At 46.8% G+C, this 13,265-nt stretch overlaps 1 protein-coding gene across 1 annotated transcript; it reads left to right on the forward strand.

Moving 5' to 3' along the window:
- The first annotated feature begins 5,541 nt into the window (after positions 1 to 5,541).
- On the forward strand, positions 5,542 to 12,656 carry LOC127199879 (translational activator of cytochrome c oxidase 1). Its single transcript, XM_051157866.1, has 5 exons — positions 5,542 to 5,952; positions 8,984 to 9,090; positions 10,897 to 11,024; positions 11,808 to 11,985; positions 12,358 to 12,656. The coding sequence occupies exons 1-5, from the start codon at positions 5,682 to 5,684 to the stop codon at positions 12,556 to 12,558; spliced, it is 885 nt and encodes a 294-aa protein (XP_051013823.1). The 5' UTR covers positions 5,542 to 5,681; the 3' UTR covers positions 12,559 to 12,656.
- Positions 12,657 to 13,265: the final 609 nt, after the last annotated feature.

Below are 13,265 nucleotides of genomic sequence, written 5' to 3' on the forward strand. Positions count from 1 at the left end.
TCTTTCTCCCATACTGTCATTGTCAAGAATTGGCATTACAGAATGAGCAGGTCTTCTTGGGCTGCTGTCTGGATGCCACTTTTTAAGTGGAAACATGCAGATACGTTCTCTAAGAGGCTTGAACTCATGTGTCAGCCAGAAGCAGTAAGCTAAGGGAAGCCTGGACTCCAGAAGAAAGATGGTGACATTCTACAACAGCTGGATAGTGTACAAGCACCCAACTTTGGGATAATTCAGTGGTGCCAAACTGTGCTGTCTGCTATTTGAAGGAGATATTGTCACCTTGGGCTGGTTGTGATGTACAATGTTATGAAAATTGTTGAGCTGAAGCTTTGAATTGCTTTAGTCACTTGCTTTGGTCCCGTGTATTTTATGATCCCGTTGTCAGTGACTTTCCCTTGCCCACCCTGAGTGTGAATTATAGCATGATTGTATAAACCTCTATGTAGAATATGGAGATTTCTTGTTCTTCAAAATGTTAAGCTCTAACTGATCATTTCTGTGCCCTTTAGTCTCCTGTGTGTGGATTTACTTTCTTATATATTTAAACTTTCCTTCTGTTCTAAAGCTTTTGTGACATCCCTTGTTCAGGTGGAGAGGAAGCTGCCCCTTTGCAGAACTGTACTGTAACCAATTCTCCTTTATAAATACTATTTTCACAGGGCTGATTGTACACAGGGCTTGTAATAAAATGTTAACACTGTGCCGTGAACGAGCTGCGGTTTCTCCACTGGAGGCGACTTCAAAAGCACCTGAGGGTGGAGTGTTCCTTCTGTGATGTGACTTCTCCCTTCGTACATTCAGTCTAACCTCACGGTTTCCTTCTGTTTCAGCCTCCTGTATAAGAAGTACCGTATTTTCTGCCCATCTTACTTTGTAATAAAACTTGAACATGTATAGATTGAATTTCTTCTTGTGATGAATTCAGTTCTTCCCAGTTTGTTCCTGTGGTCATGTTCAAAGGTATCGGTGGGTATTAGGCTGCACCCCAGTTCAGCACAGTATTCTGATGGCCCAGCTTGTTAGCGTGTATCTCCTGTCTGTTCACTCACACCTTAGTCACTTAAGAAAACAAGGACATTATATCTTTTGTCTGTTCATTCACACCTTAGTCAATTAAGAAAACATGGACACCTATATCATGCCAAGGACCATGTTCCTCAGATTTCTTACTCTTTGCTAGAGGGACCCACGCACTTGTGTTCTTTAGTAATGGAGCTGTGTTCAGGAACCCTGAGGCTACTCCTGTCTGGGTAAGAGCCAGAGTGGGTCAGGAAGATGAGAGCTATCTGATTGGAGTTTTGTAGATTTGAGTAGAAGTTGTCTGGGAGTAGGAATTGCCACCTAAGGCAAAGAGAACAGTCACATGCAAACTTTACAGAGAGAGGGTTTCTCTGAGTAATAGCCCTGGCAGTCCTGCACTCAGTTTGTAGACCAGGCTGGCCTTGAACTCACAGTGATCTGCCTTCCTCTGCCTCCCCAAGTGCTGGGATTAAGGGTGTGTGCCACCATGGCTGGCTATTCATATGCAAACTTATTTAAACAAGAAAGTATGGTCATAGTCAGAGAATTGCAAGGCAGTGGGCGAGTGTGAAGAACGGCTGGAAGTGTGTCTGGAGAGGAGGGCAGCAGCGAGGCCAGGGGGAGTCTTGTGCTTTAGAAAGTTTTGGATCTTAACTCGAGTGAGACTTTGAAAAACAGAAGCTAATCAAGATCTGACTTGCTTTTTATTTATTTTTCTTGAGACAGGATATCTGTTATCTGGGCTGGCCTTGAACTTACTGTGTAGCCAAGGATGACCTAGAGTTTTCATATGCGCTTGCCTTGGAATAACAAATGGGCAGCACCATGGGATGGTGGTTTGTGGGATGCTGGAGGATCAATCCCAGGGTCTTGTACATGGCAGGTAATTTTGGAGCTCTTTAAAGAGAAAGACCTGACAGAAGGAATATGATGAAAAGAGATGGATAACCTGGCTCAAATGATAGGGGCTGGGTAGTCTGGTAGTAACCATCTGCGTACTAGAGAGGCTTGAAAGGCCAGTAACACCTCAGTTCACGAAGCTGCCAGCCTCAGCAGTTCTGTTCTGCCACTGGAGAGCAGCTTCTGTTAGGGCAGGTAGCAGCAACAGCAGGGTAGATACATTTACTAGCCAGGAGAGGACAGCAGGCAAAGCAGCACTACTCCAACCCCCAACCTCCAGGCCTCTTTGTATTAGGGCTTCTTGGAAGAAGGTGCCATCCACGCTGGGAGAAGGACTTTCCTCTCTAGATTAACCTTTCCTAGAACTGCCCACACAGAAGCATGTCTGTTAGATGATTCTAGACCAAATCAAATCGGTAACCATCACAGTAAGCAAGCGCTCTACCAAGCTGAACTGTTTCCCCAGCACCCCGTCCCTTTTTTTGAGACAAGGTCTTGCTATATACCCCTGTCTGGGTCTGGTACTTAGTATATAGCCTAGGCTGACCTTGAACTGTGTCAGCCTCTGGCTACATTGGGTACCACTATGCTTGGCTTACATATGAGAAAGATAGGCAGCAAGCAAAGCTTATTTTTGCTTTTGCCTTTGAGACAGGGCCTCATGTAGCCCAGATTGGCCTGGAACTGACTGTGTAGCTCAGACCAGCCTCAGGGTTGTGGTAATCCTTCTCCCTCAAGCTCCCAAGTGTTTGGAGAGTGCTACCACCACCACCCAGCTAGGTTTTCTTAGTCACATGTGTGTGCAACTTGTGGCAGTCAGTTCTCTCCTTCCATCATGTGTGTCCTGTGTAGTGGGTTCAAACTCAGGTTGTCAAGCTTTTAAATCCCAGCACGCAGGGAGGCAGAGACAGGCAGATCTCTGAGAGGCCAGCCTGGTCAACAAAGCTAGTCCAGGACAGCCAAGGATACATAAAGAAGCCCTGTCTCAACAAACAAACAAACAAACCTTCAGGTTATGAGGCTTGGGCCCAGCCTTTATCTGCTAAGACATCTTGCTGGCCTAGCACTTAACTTCTTCGTGTCAAAATGTTAATGTTTACCACAGTGCTGTAATTCCTGTACTTGGCAGTTGTTTTGTTCTTAAGTAAGCTTTATTGACATTCTACATATAATACAGGTCACAAATGTAAAGTGTACAATTAGTTTTATTGTATTCATGTTTTATTAATTTGTTTTTGCTACTAAAGAACAGAAGCTTGGATTGGGGGTGTAGCTCAGTTGGTAGAGTGTTTTTCATGCACAAAGCCCTAAATTCAGTCAACACTGCAGAAAACTGGGTGTAGTGGTGCACACCTGTAGTCCCAGCACTTGGCAGGTGGAGGCAGACCGGAGGATCAGAAGTTCAAGGTCATCCTTCACTGCATATGGAGTTTGAGGCCAGCCTGGTCTAGAGTCCCTGTTTTGATAAATGGAAGCTATATTTCTAAGTTATATTAAAAAAAAAAAAACCAGTATGGCACACATCTATACACATGCACACATTTAAAAGGGGGGAAAAGGTTGACTCAGCAGTTAAAAGCACTTACTGCTCCTGCAGACAGCCTGAGTTTGGGTCCCAGCACCCACATGGCAGCTCACAATCATCTGTAACTTAAGTTCCAGAGGAAATGACACCCTCTTCTGGCTTCTTCAGGTACTGGGCACGAATGTGGTGTATATATGCAGATACAGGCAAGACACTCATACCTCTGCAAGAACAGCAAGTGCTCTAAAGGGCTGAGCGTCTCTCCAGCCCAGTGAGTTGAGTCTTGAAGCATGATTTCACCGGAAGGACACTCCAGAGAAACAAAGGTGGTACAGAATTTGTACTCAAGCCTTGCTTCATGGCTGCTCATGAGATATTCTGGGACTAGGAAGACAAAAGCAGAGGAGTGATGAGGCAGCAGCCAACACAATGCCCTACCGTAGAGACTTAGCAGCAGGACATAAGAATGGAATATGAGTAGATTAACTGTGGACACATTTATGTAATGTGTGCCCATGCCTCTCCTCCACCCTGCTTGTTCAAGGCCATTGTATGTGGAAGGAAACAGAAAGTAAAGGACTTGCTCAAGGTTGCCCTGGTAAATGGCAGAAATGCAGTTTGAATCCATCCAGTCTAACTTTAGAGAGCCTTCATGCCCTGCTTTTTTAATGTGCTGAGCTCTTGAGACTTAATTCCCCCTGGGGAGCTATTACAGAGGGTTTTAAGCAGCTGCCACTTTGTTTTTTCTCTATTTTTCCATAGCGTCCTTTTTCCTCTGTCGAGAGAGCAAATAGACGGGGCTGGAGATGCAGCTCAACAGTTAAGGATATTGGCGGCTCTTCCAGAGGACCCAGGTTCAATCTCCAGCACCCAAATGCCAGCTCACAACCATCTGTAGCTTCAGTTCCAGGCTGTCTTGATGTTCTCTTTGACCATTGTTGGCACCAGGCATGCAAGTAGTGCAGAGAAATTAAAAATGCTTAAAATAATGTTTAAACAGAAGATGGAAGATGAAGATAGCAATTTGATTCAAAGGCTGGCCTGGTCTTTTGTCCTTTCCCCAAAAGCCTGTGATTCATCTGACTTGTCCCCAATCTTCATTACAGCTGCTACTTACATGCTGACTTTATAAACTCCCGGAGTTTATGCTGTATTTTCCACTCTCCAATATGGGTTAGCAAAACAGGCAATGCCATCCTTGTTTACAGAAATACAGACAGACAGACAGACAGACAGACAGACACACACACACACACACACACACACACACACACACACACACACACTTCCTGGCAGGGACTCACTTTGTAGACCAGACCAGCCTCGAATTCACAGAGATACGTCTGTCTCTGTTTCCCGGAGCGCTGGGACCGCGCCCAGCTTTTAGAAAGTATTAAATGACTAGGCACATCACTTCTCTGGCTGGTGGCATGTTTTTTGTTCTTGTTTTGTTGTTTGTTTTAATGAAAGTTTTTGCTTTTTTTGGTTGTTTTGAGACAAGGTCCTGGTGTCAGGACTCTCGCTTCCCAAGTGCTGGCATTTAGGACTTTTTTGTTCTCTTCTCCTTCTTCTTTCTTCTTTCTCTTCTCTCTTTTTCTTTCTTTTTTTTGGGGGGGGGGAATGTTTCAAGACAGGGGTTCCCTGTGTAGCCTTGGTTGTCCTGGACTCGCTTTGTAGACCATGCTGGCCTCGAACTCACAGTGATCCACCTGCCTCTGCCTCCCGAGGGATTAACGGCGTGTGCCACCACCGCCAGGCGGCTGCGGTTTCTTTACCTGTAAAATGAACCGGTTGAACTACATATTTCTTTTTCAACAACATAGCAATTATTATTCTGAACTTGCTCAGAGTTAGGAAGGAAAATCAGTCACATGAATCTTTACTGGAGCGAAATCTGCCGTCTCCAAGCAACCGGGAGCAATTGAGGGCTGTACCACTCACTCCAGGCAGGGAAAGGTTGGAGCGAGTAGGTGAGAGGGCGGAACCGACTTTGCGGGAGCCAGGGAAGTGTTTTTGCAACGGACCAGAGAAAGGAAGTGCACTTCACTATTAAGGGTCCCCACGCCTGGCGGCGGCGGCTTCGGCGGGGGTCACTCACGGCTGTGCCTTCAGGTGGTTTTTTGGAGACCCGCAGAAGCGGTCGGAACGTCCGGTCTGGCTTGTTCCGGTACCAGACTAAACAGGCTGACTTTGGCCGCACCTCTTTGCACCTTGCAGCCCCTTGTCGAAGCAAATGATATCTTGGCCTACCGCCAGCCTGAGAGGGACGGCTGCCCTATGCTTTCGTGCGCGATGCCCCGGGTTCCGCGTGGATCCCTGGTGTGCCTCCCAGCACGGAAACCCCAGCTACGGTGCAGCTCTACCCAGGGCACTACATGTCAGCGCGGCGGCCAACGCAGGACACAATAAATGGTCTAAAGTCCGGCACATTAAGGGCCCCAAGGACATGGAAAGGAGTCGAATCTTCTCTAAACTCACCCTCAGTATCCGCCTGGCTGTTAAAGGTGAGAAGACCCCGACAGTCCCCACTGCTGATCGCACAGGCCTAAGGCTTCACTTGCCTTCCCAAGAAGGACTAAGGCAGATGATTTTCTTTGCGTTTTCCATTTGCCACCGTTGTCCTGCCCATAACTCTCAACGCACCTACTTTCGCTGCATATTCCTGCTTTCCTTTTCAAAAACCTTTCAGAGACCTGCTCTTAGGAAGATAAAAGTGACTCCATCCAAGTCTATAGTTAGATGGGTACTTTATAGAAAGGCAGTGTGGCAGAAGCCAGAAGCCTAGAACCAGACCAGTGACTCATTGCAATGAACATTTGCAAGGGAAGCTGTTTGGACCAAAGAGTATACTGTGTGAGAAACCAGGATACCGCAGCTTTTTGTTTTGTTTTCTTTAGGGAGGGAGGTTGCAAGGGTGGAGGATGAATCTGGAGGGATGTGAAGATGAGTGGGGTTGGGGTGCATGATGGGAAATCCACAAAGAATCAACTTAAGTTAATATATATATATATATATATATATATATATATATATATATATATATATATATAAAGTAAAATGACTGAAAGCAGGGGAAAAAGAAATAAACCTTAAGAGTCAAGTCAGGAGCCGGTGTGGTGGTCCACGCCTTTAATCCCAGCACTCTGGAGGTAGAGGCAGGAGTTCAAGGCCCACCTGGTCTACAAAGTGAGTTCAGGACAGCCAAGGCTACACAGAGAAACCCTGTCTCGGAAAAAAAAAAAAAAGAGTCAAGTCAGGGGTTGGAGAGAGAGAGCTCTTATTGAGGACCTGTGTTTGGTCCTGTGACAGCTAACAAACACCTGAAACTCCACTTCCAGGGCACACAGCGTTCTCTTCCGGCCTCCACAGGCACTGCACACATCATGCATGCCGCCAACCACATAGACAAGTCTGTCCTTTCTTTCTTTTTTTCTTTCTTTCTTTTGTGATGGTGGTGGTGGTGGTGGTGGTGGTGGTGGTGGTGTTGGTGTTTCCAAGCAGGGTTTCTCTGTAGGTAGCTTTGGCTGTCTCTGGAATTCACTCTGTAGACCAGGCTGGCCTCGAACTCATAGAGATCTGACTGCCTCTGCTTCTGAGCAGAGAGCTGAGATTGAAGGCCTAGGCCACCACAACCCAGTCAGAAGTGCCTTTTCTTGATGGAACTAACCACACCCTCTGCAGCTGTTTCTACTACCGTTGAAGGTTGTGGCAGGCACACTGAGTCAAGTCATTTCTTGCTTCCTTTTCCCTCATTAGAACTCCTGAGACGTTTTCTTGGCAGGTCAGTTTGGAACTATGTGTCTCTTCAGTGATGCTCATCTTAGTGTCAGGCACTGGTAGAAGCAGAGAGAAAAGAAAAAAATCCCATGAAAAGTGTGGATCTGGAGTTAGAAAGATGTGGACTCTGCAACAAGTGGCTTAACTACTGAACTTTAATTTGATGTTAACTCAAACCCCTGCAGCTCGGGCCTGAGGCTTAGCTTTGCTTTCCTTTCTGACAAACTTTTGGATTTTAACCAATATAGTGTTTTGATCCAGGAGGGGATACTACCAATAACATCCAGGATAGCCTCTGCCCTCAGAGCCCAAGGAGCAGTCCAAGGCCATGTGAGCATTTCAGTGATTACACATTAGCTAATAGAGTAAGAGCAAGGATGTCAGGGTTCACCCGTTTCATCTGACACAAATGGGAGTTTGCTGAAACCTAGCCACATAATTGTCCCTAAAGACAGAGTGAATTAGAAACATGTCTTTCAGGCTGGGGATATTGTCCAGTGGTAAAGTGCAACATTTTGCATGAATGAGGCTTTGGGCTCTATCTCCTATTACCGGCCCCCCCCCCAGGAAACTTCTTTCTCAAAATAGTTCTTTTTGGGTTTTTTGGTTTTGTTGTTGTTTCCAGACAGGGTTTCTCTGTGTAGCCTTGGCTGTCCTGGACTCACTCTGTAGACCAGGCTGGCCTCGAACTCATAGTGATCCCCCTTCCTCTGCCTCCCGAGTGCTGGGATTAAAGGCGTGCACCACCACGCCCGGCTCCAAAATAGTTCTTAATATCCCAGTAGAATCACTAGAGCAAGTATGTTCTGTTTGTTTGTTTGAGACAGAATCTCACTTTTTTGTTTGGTTTTTGTTTTATTTCTCAAGACATGGTTTCCTGGAAGTGTTCTGTAGACCAGGCTGGCCTCAAACTCACAGAGATCCACCTTCATCTGCCTCCTGAGTGCTGGGATTGAAGGCGTGCGCCACCACGACAGGCCAGAATCTCACTCTTAACTGAAACTGACCCAGGACAATTCACTTTGTAGTTAGGTAGTTCAAGCTCCTGCCTAAGCCTCTGGAGTGCTGGGACTGCAAGTGTGCAGCACTATACTTATCTAGGTGAAGTGTGCCGTGCCCCTCCACGCACACGTGTGTGTGTGAGGTCAGAGAACAGCTTTTTGGAGCTGGTTCTGTCCTTGCTCTTCTGTGTACACCCCAGGGCTAGACCTCAGGCTGCTTGGCTTCTGTAGTTGGCACTTTTGCCACCATTGACCTTATTTTTTATTTTTCATTTCAGGGCTCTTACTGGCCTAGAGTTCACCAAATCACCAGGCTGGCTGGCCAGGGAGTCTCAGGGTCTGCTTTTGCCTGGTTCTAGGAGTACAAACTGGTGCTGCTGTTTTCTTACATGTGGGATTAAGGGATCTAATTCAGACCCTTTTGCTTGCAAGGCGAGCACTGCACACTCTTTTTTTTTTTTTTTTGGTTTTTTGACACAAGGTTTCTCTGTGTAGTCTTGGCTGTCCTAGATTCACTTTGTAAACCAGGCTGGCCTCGAACTCACAGCGATCCACCTGCCTCTGCCTCCCGAGTGCTGGGATTAAAGGCATGGACCACCACGCCTGGCTACTGTACACTCTGAGCTGTCTTCATTAGCTAACAATATTCTGATGAAGAGCAGTTTCCCGTTGTTTGGGGGTTGGAGAGGCTGGAAATCACCTATTTCTCCCATACTCCAATGAGCTATCTTTGATCATTTTTTTTCTCCTTATCCAGAGGGAGGCCCCAATCCTGAGAACAACAGCAACCTGGCCAACATCTTAGAGGTGTGTCGCAGCAAGCATATGCCCAAGTCGACCATTGAGTCAGCACTGAAAACAGAGGTATGTCCTCAGCTTCACGTTGTTACTGTTGGCCACAGCTCCCAGAGGGTCTCTGTGTGGAAAGCCACCAGAAAGTCCTTAAGTTTTCAGAGGGACGGGTAGGAACATGGTTGACACGTTCAGCCCAGAGGCCTTTGGGGATTCTTTATCCTTGGCCTTTGGTCAGAGCAGTGGTTCTCAACCTTCCTAATTCTTTGACCCTTTAATACAGCTCCTCATGTTGTGGTGACCCCCTCCACCCCAACCATGGTGTGGTGACCCCCACCCCAACCATAAAATTGTTTTTATTTCTACTTCATAACTGTAATTTTGTTGCTATTACTGTAATGTAAATATTGTGTTTTCCGATGGTCTTAGCTAACCCCTGTCAGATGGTCATTTGACCCCCAGGGAGGCCATGACCCACAGCTTGAGGACTGCTGGGTTAGAGGGCCATGACTGGGAACAGGCTAGATAGACAGTATGGTGACCCATAGAGTCACCATGGAGCCACTTTGTCAAGCGTGGAGAAGATAGGGCAGAGAGGACAGGTGAGACTGGGGAAAGCCCTGATGCTAAGTTGGAGAAGGGTTGTTTTTCTTTTCAAATGTTTACGTCTAAAGGAGAAAAGCCAGTAGAAAGAGCAGTTAAAGACAGTGGTGGCAGGAGAAGTGGGAAGGCGCTGGGCTCCAGCCGGAGCAGGATCTGAAGAGTTAACAATTATCTTTTGTTTTGAAACAGGGTCTTGTTTGGTTTGTTTTAGTTTTTCAAGACAGGGTTTTTCTGTGTATCCTTGGCTGTCCTGGAACTCACTCTGTAGACCAAGCTGGCTTCAAACTCACATAGATCCGCCTGCCTCTGCCTCCTGAGTGCTGGCATTATAGGAGTACACCACCATGCCTAGCTGAAACAGGGTCTTTTTGTGTAGCCCAGGCTAGGATGGAACTCATGATCCTCCTGCCTCAGCCTCACAAAGTGCTGAGCCTATGGAGGTGTTTCATCCCTCTCCAGAGAAATTGTAGCAGCTGGCAGTTCTTGTGTGCTCATTCCAGGCTAAGTCCTCTAATAAAAACTCTGTGTGCAAGGTCTCAGCGACTCCTCAAGGTGACCTAAAATGGAAACTAAGGCACAGAAAAGTTTGGTGACTTGCTTTAAGTCATGCAGAAAATGACAGACTCAAATCCAAGAAGCCAGACCCCAGAGCTCAGCAGGGAGCTTGATTTTTATATGTGAAAGTGGATGGGAAAGTCATCAATTGAAAGCCCTCAGGAAGGTACAGGCCAAGGAACTTAGAAAGAGTAGGGGCTTGGGCAGAGGATGAAGATCTGGGGAGTCCAGAGGAAATTGTTAGCTAGTTGGGGAGTGCTTGAATTTGCCCACAGTGCTGAATTCAGGGATCCCAGGATAAATTCTACATATGTGATGTTTCTAGCAGTGCTCAGCAGCCCAGGGCTAGGGTCATTGAGAATCCCTAGGTAGGTTTCACATGGAATGGAATACAGGAAGGTGAATGAAGATAGGAGAGACTGTACGGTGGATGTGGGATCTGCTTTGAGAGGGGGTGGAAGCTGAGCTGCTCAGGAGCCAGGGGCACATTCCCTTCTAGAGGGGCTAGTGATTCCCCTGAACTCAGGGATTGATAGCAGCAGCCTTCCCTTAGGAGACAGAGGCAGCAGTATAGACTTGAGAGCCCAGGCTCATGTCTTGAGAGGTCATACAAGGAGCCACGTTTTAGTGGCTTTGGTTTGGTGCTGGCAGGAAGGGCACTGGGACATTAATTAGGAAATAGGACAATGCATTCTTTTTTTTTTTTTTTTTTAATTGCAGAAAACCAAGGGTATTTACTTGCTGTACGAGGGTCGAGGCCCTGGTGGCTCTTCTCTGCTCATTGAGGCGTTATCGAACAGTGGCCCCAAGTGCCATTTAGACATTAAATATATCATGAACAAGAATGGGTAAGTGTGTGTATGTGGAGAGGGGACAGGACCAGTCCGTTCCAGTTCTATGCACTGCAAATGGCTGTTGGTCCTCAGCAGTATCTCAGGTTCTAAGCATCCTTCCTCCTTAGTAGTATCCAGTGTAATAACTGATTTTTCCTTAATGTCTAATGAATGAGATAGGATCCCAGAGATGTAGTCATTGGGTGTAGATGAGATCTTTTCCCCATACTTCATCTGTATCCAAACAGCTCTTGCTATCCTGGAACTCGCTTTGTAGTCCAGGCTGGCCTCAAACTCACGAGATCCTGGAGGAAAAGGCGTACGCCACCACTGCCTGGCTTCAGGACAGGAATTTTTATGGGACAGGAAACAATGAGTAATGTTGTAGCCTGCGGACTCCAATGAGGGCAGAAAATAGGAGGTGGGTGTTCTTGGATGGTTGCCTTGGCTAGCATCAGGTGCATTTCTTCATGAGGAGAGTTGCTGGCGTCTCTGGGTACTCCAGGGCCTTAATGTTTAAAGGACAGTTGTAAAGATGTATTTATTTATTTATGTATACAGTATTCTGCCCAGATGTGTGCCTGCACACCAGAAGAGGGCACCGGATCTCATTGTAGATGGTTATGAGCCACCATGTGGTTGCTGGGAATTGAATTCAGGACCTTTGGAAGAGCAGCCAGTGCTCTTAACCTCTGAGCCATCTCTCCAGCCCTAAGGGACAGTTTTAGAACGCAGCACTTTGTGGAGACTGAGCGTCTAAAGCATCCATGCATTCGTGCCTGTTCCCTTTCCTGTCAGGGGAATGGTGGCTGAAGGAGCACGGCATCTTTTTGACAGAAAAGGAGTAGTTGTGGTTGGAGCAGAGGACAGGCAGAAGAAAGCGGTGAACCTAGAGCGTGCCCTGGAACTGGCCATCGAAGCAGGAGCTGAGGATGTGACAGAAGCTGAAGATGAAGAAGAAAAGAGCCTTTTCAAAGTGAGTGTGGGGGCCAGGGAGCTGTACAGCACTGGATTCTAAGCTGGCAGCCTTCAGCCTTTGTGTTGGAGGGGCTTCCTAGGCGCCCCTGACAGATGCCTTAAGCTTGCTTCTCTGATCTTCTTCCTTCCTGTGTGTCAGGATACAGGTAAAGCAAAGAATTTACAAATTGCACAGTGTTATCGTGTGAATACTGGAGGACAGGGCCTAATCTTATGAGTTGGTAAGAAGCATTCTGAGCATTGGAAACAATGAACTTAAGGCCAATGATAATGTAATACAGGTTACCCCATTCAGGAGTTTTCAAAGTTTGGTCTGGCTTTGTGGCATTGCTTCCTGGCTTCTCACCTCTTGACTTTGTTTTATCCTTAGTTTATTTGTGATGCTTCTTCACTGCATCAAGTGAGGAAAAAGCTGGACGCCCTGGGCCTGTGCTCCGTGTCCTGCTCACTGGAGTTCATCCCCAACTCAAAGGTGCAGCTGGCTGACCCTGACCTGGAGCAGGCCGTTCACCTCATCCAGGCTCTCAACAACCACGAGGATGTGATTCACGTTTATGACAATATTGAGTAAGCAGATGTGTCTCCAGGCTCTTTCCTCAGCCAGCACAAGCTTCTGCAGCAATATAGGAGACCGAAACAGGCCTACAGGAGCCTATTGGAGACCTGATGCAGTGGCTTACAGCCTTAAGAAAAAGGGGCATGGGCCAGGTGATGGTGACGCACGGCTTTAATCCCAGCACTCGGGAGGCAGAGGCAGGCGGATTGCTGTGAGTTCCAGGCCAGCCTGATCTACAGGGTGAGTTCCAGGCGAGCCAAGGTTACATAGAGAAACTTTATCCAGAAAAACAAAACAAATCAAGCAAGCAAACAAACAAAAAGACTACATTAAAAAAAGAAAAGAAAAAGGGACTCAGCTCTGTTGGTGTCACGGGGCAATCTGGGATACAAGGAGAAACAAGGAGATCTGACTTTGATCTCAGGTGACTGGCCCTTGTGAAGATTCTAAGTGTCCTGTGGTACTCTAGAATGGAAATTGATCTTCAATAATAGCAGTAGTGACCCTTGGATGCTGCGTGGCTGGTGTGCCTCTGGAGCTATCCTGAGTTTGTGTCCAGTTCCTGCGCCTCTGGACTAACATTCAAGCCCACATACTTACCTCTTTAATACTGAAATTGTCTTTTCTCCTTCTCTTTCCTTTTGCAGTAGAAATGTGTTCTCTGTGGCTGAGTGCTGACCTAATGACGTAGCCTTTTCACTCACTCATGCAGCAGCTAGTAT

This window comes from Acomys russatus, chromosome 16 (assembly GCF_903995435.1).
Source record: "Acomys russatus chromosome 16, mAcoRus1.1, whole genome shotgun sequence".
Classification (NCBI taxonomy): domain Eukaryota; kingdom Metazoa; phylum Chordata; class Mammalia; order Rodentia; family Muridae; genus Acomys; species Acomys russatus.

Excerpts from the sequence above, each read along its gene's own strand:
- LOC127199879 (XM_051157866.1), top strand. The coding sequence starts at position 5,682 with ATGATATCTTGGCCTACCGCCAGCCTGAGAGGGACGGCTGCCCTATGC. Across the intron at positions 11,025-11,807 it reads TATATCATGAACAAGAATGG|GGGAATGGTGGCTGAAGGAG; the intron begins GTAAGTGTGTGT and ends CTTTCCTGTCAG. Across the intron at positions 11,986-12,357 it reads AAGAAAAGAGCCTTTTCAAA|TTTATTTGTGATGCTTCTTC; the intron begins GTGAGTGTGGGG and ends TTTTATCCTTAG.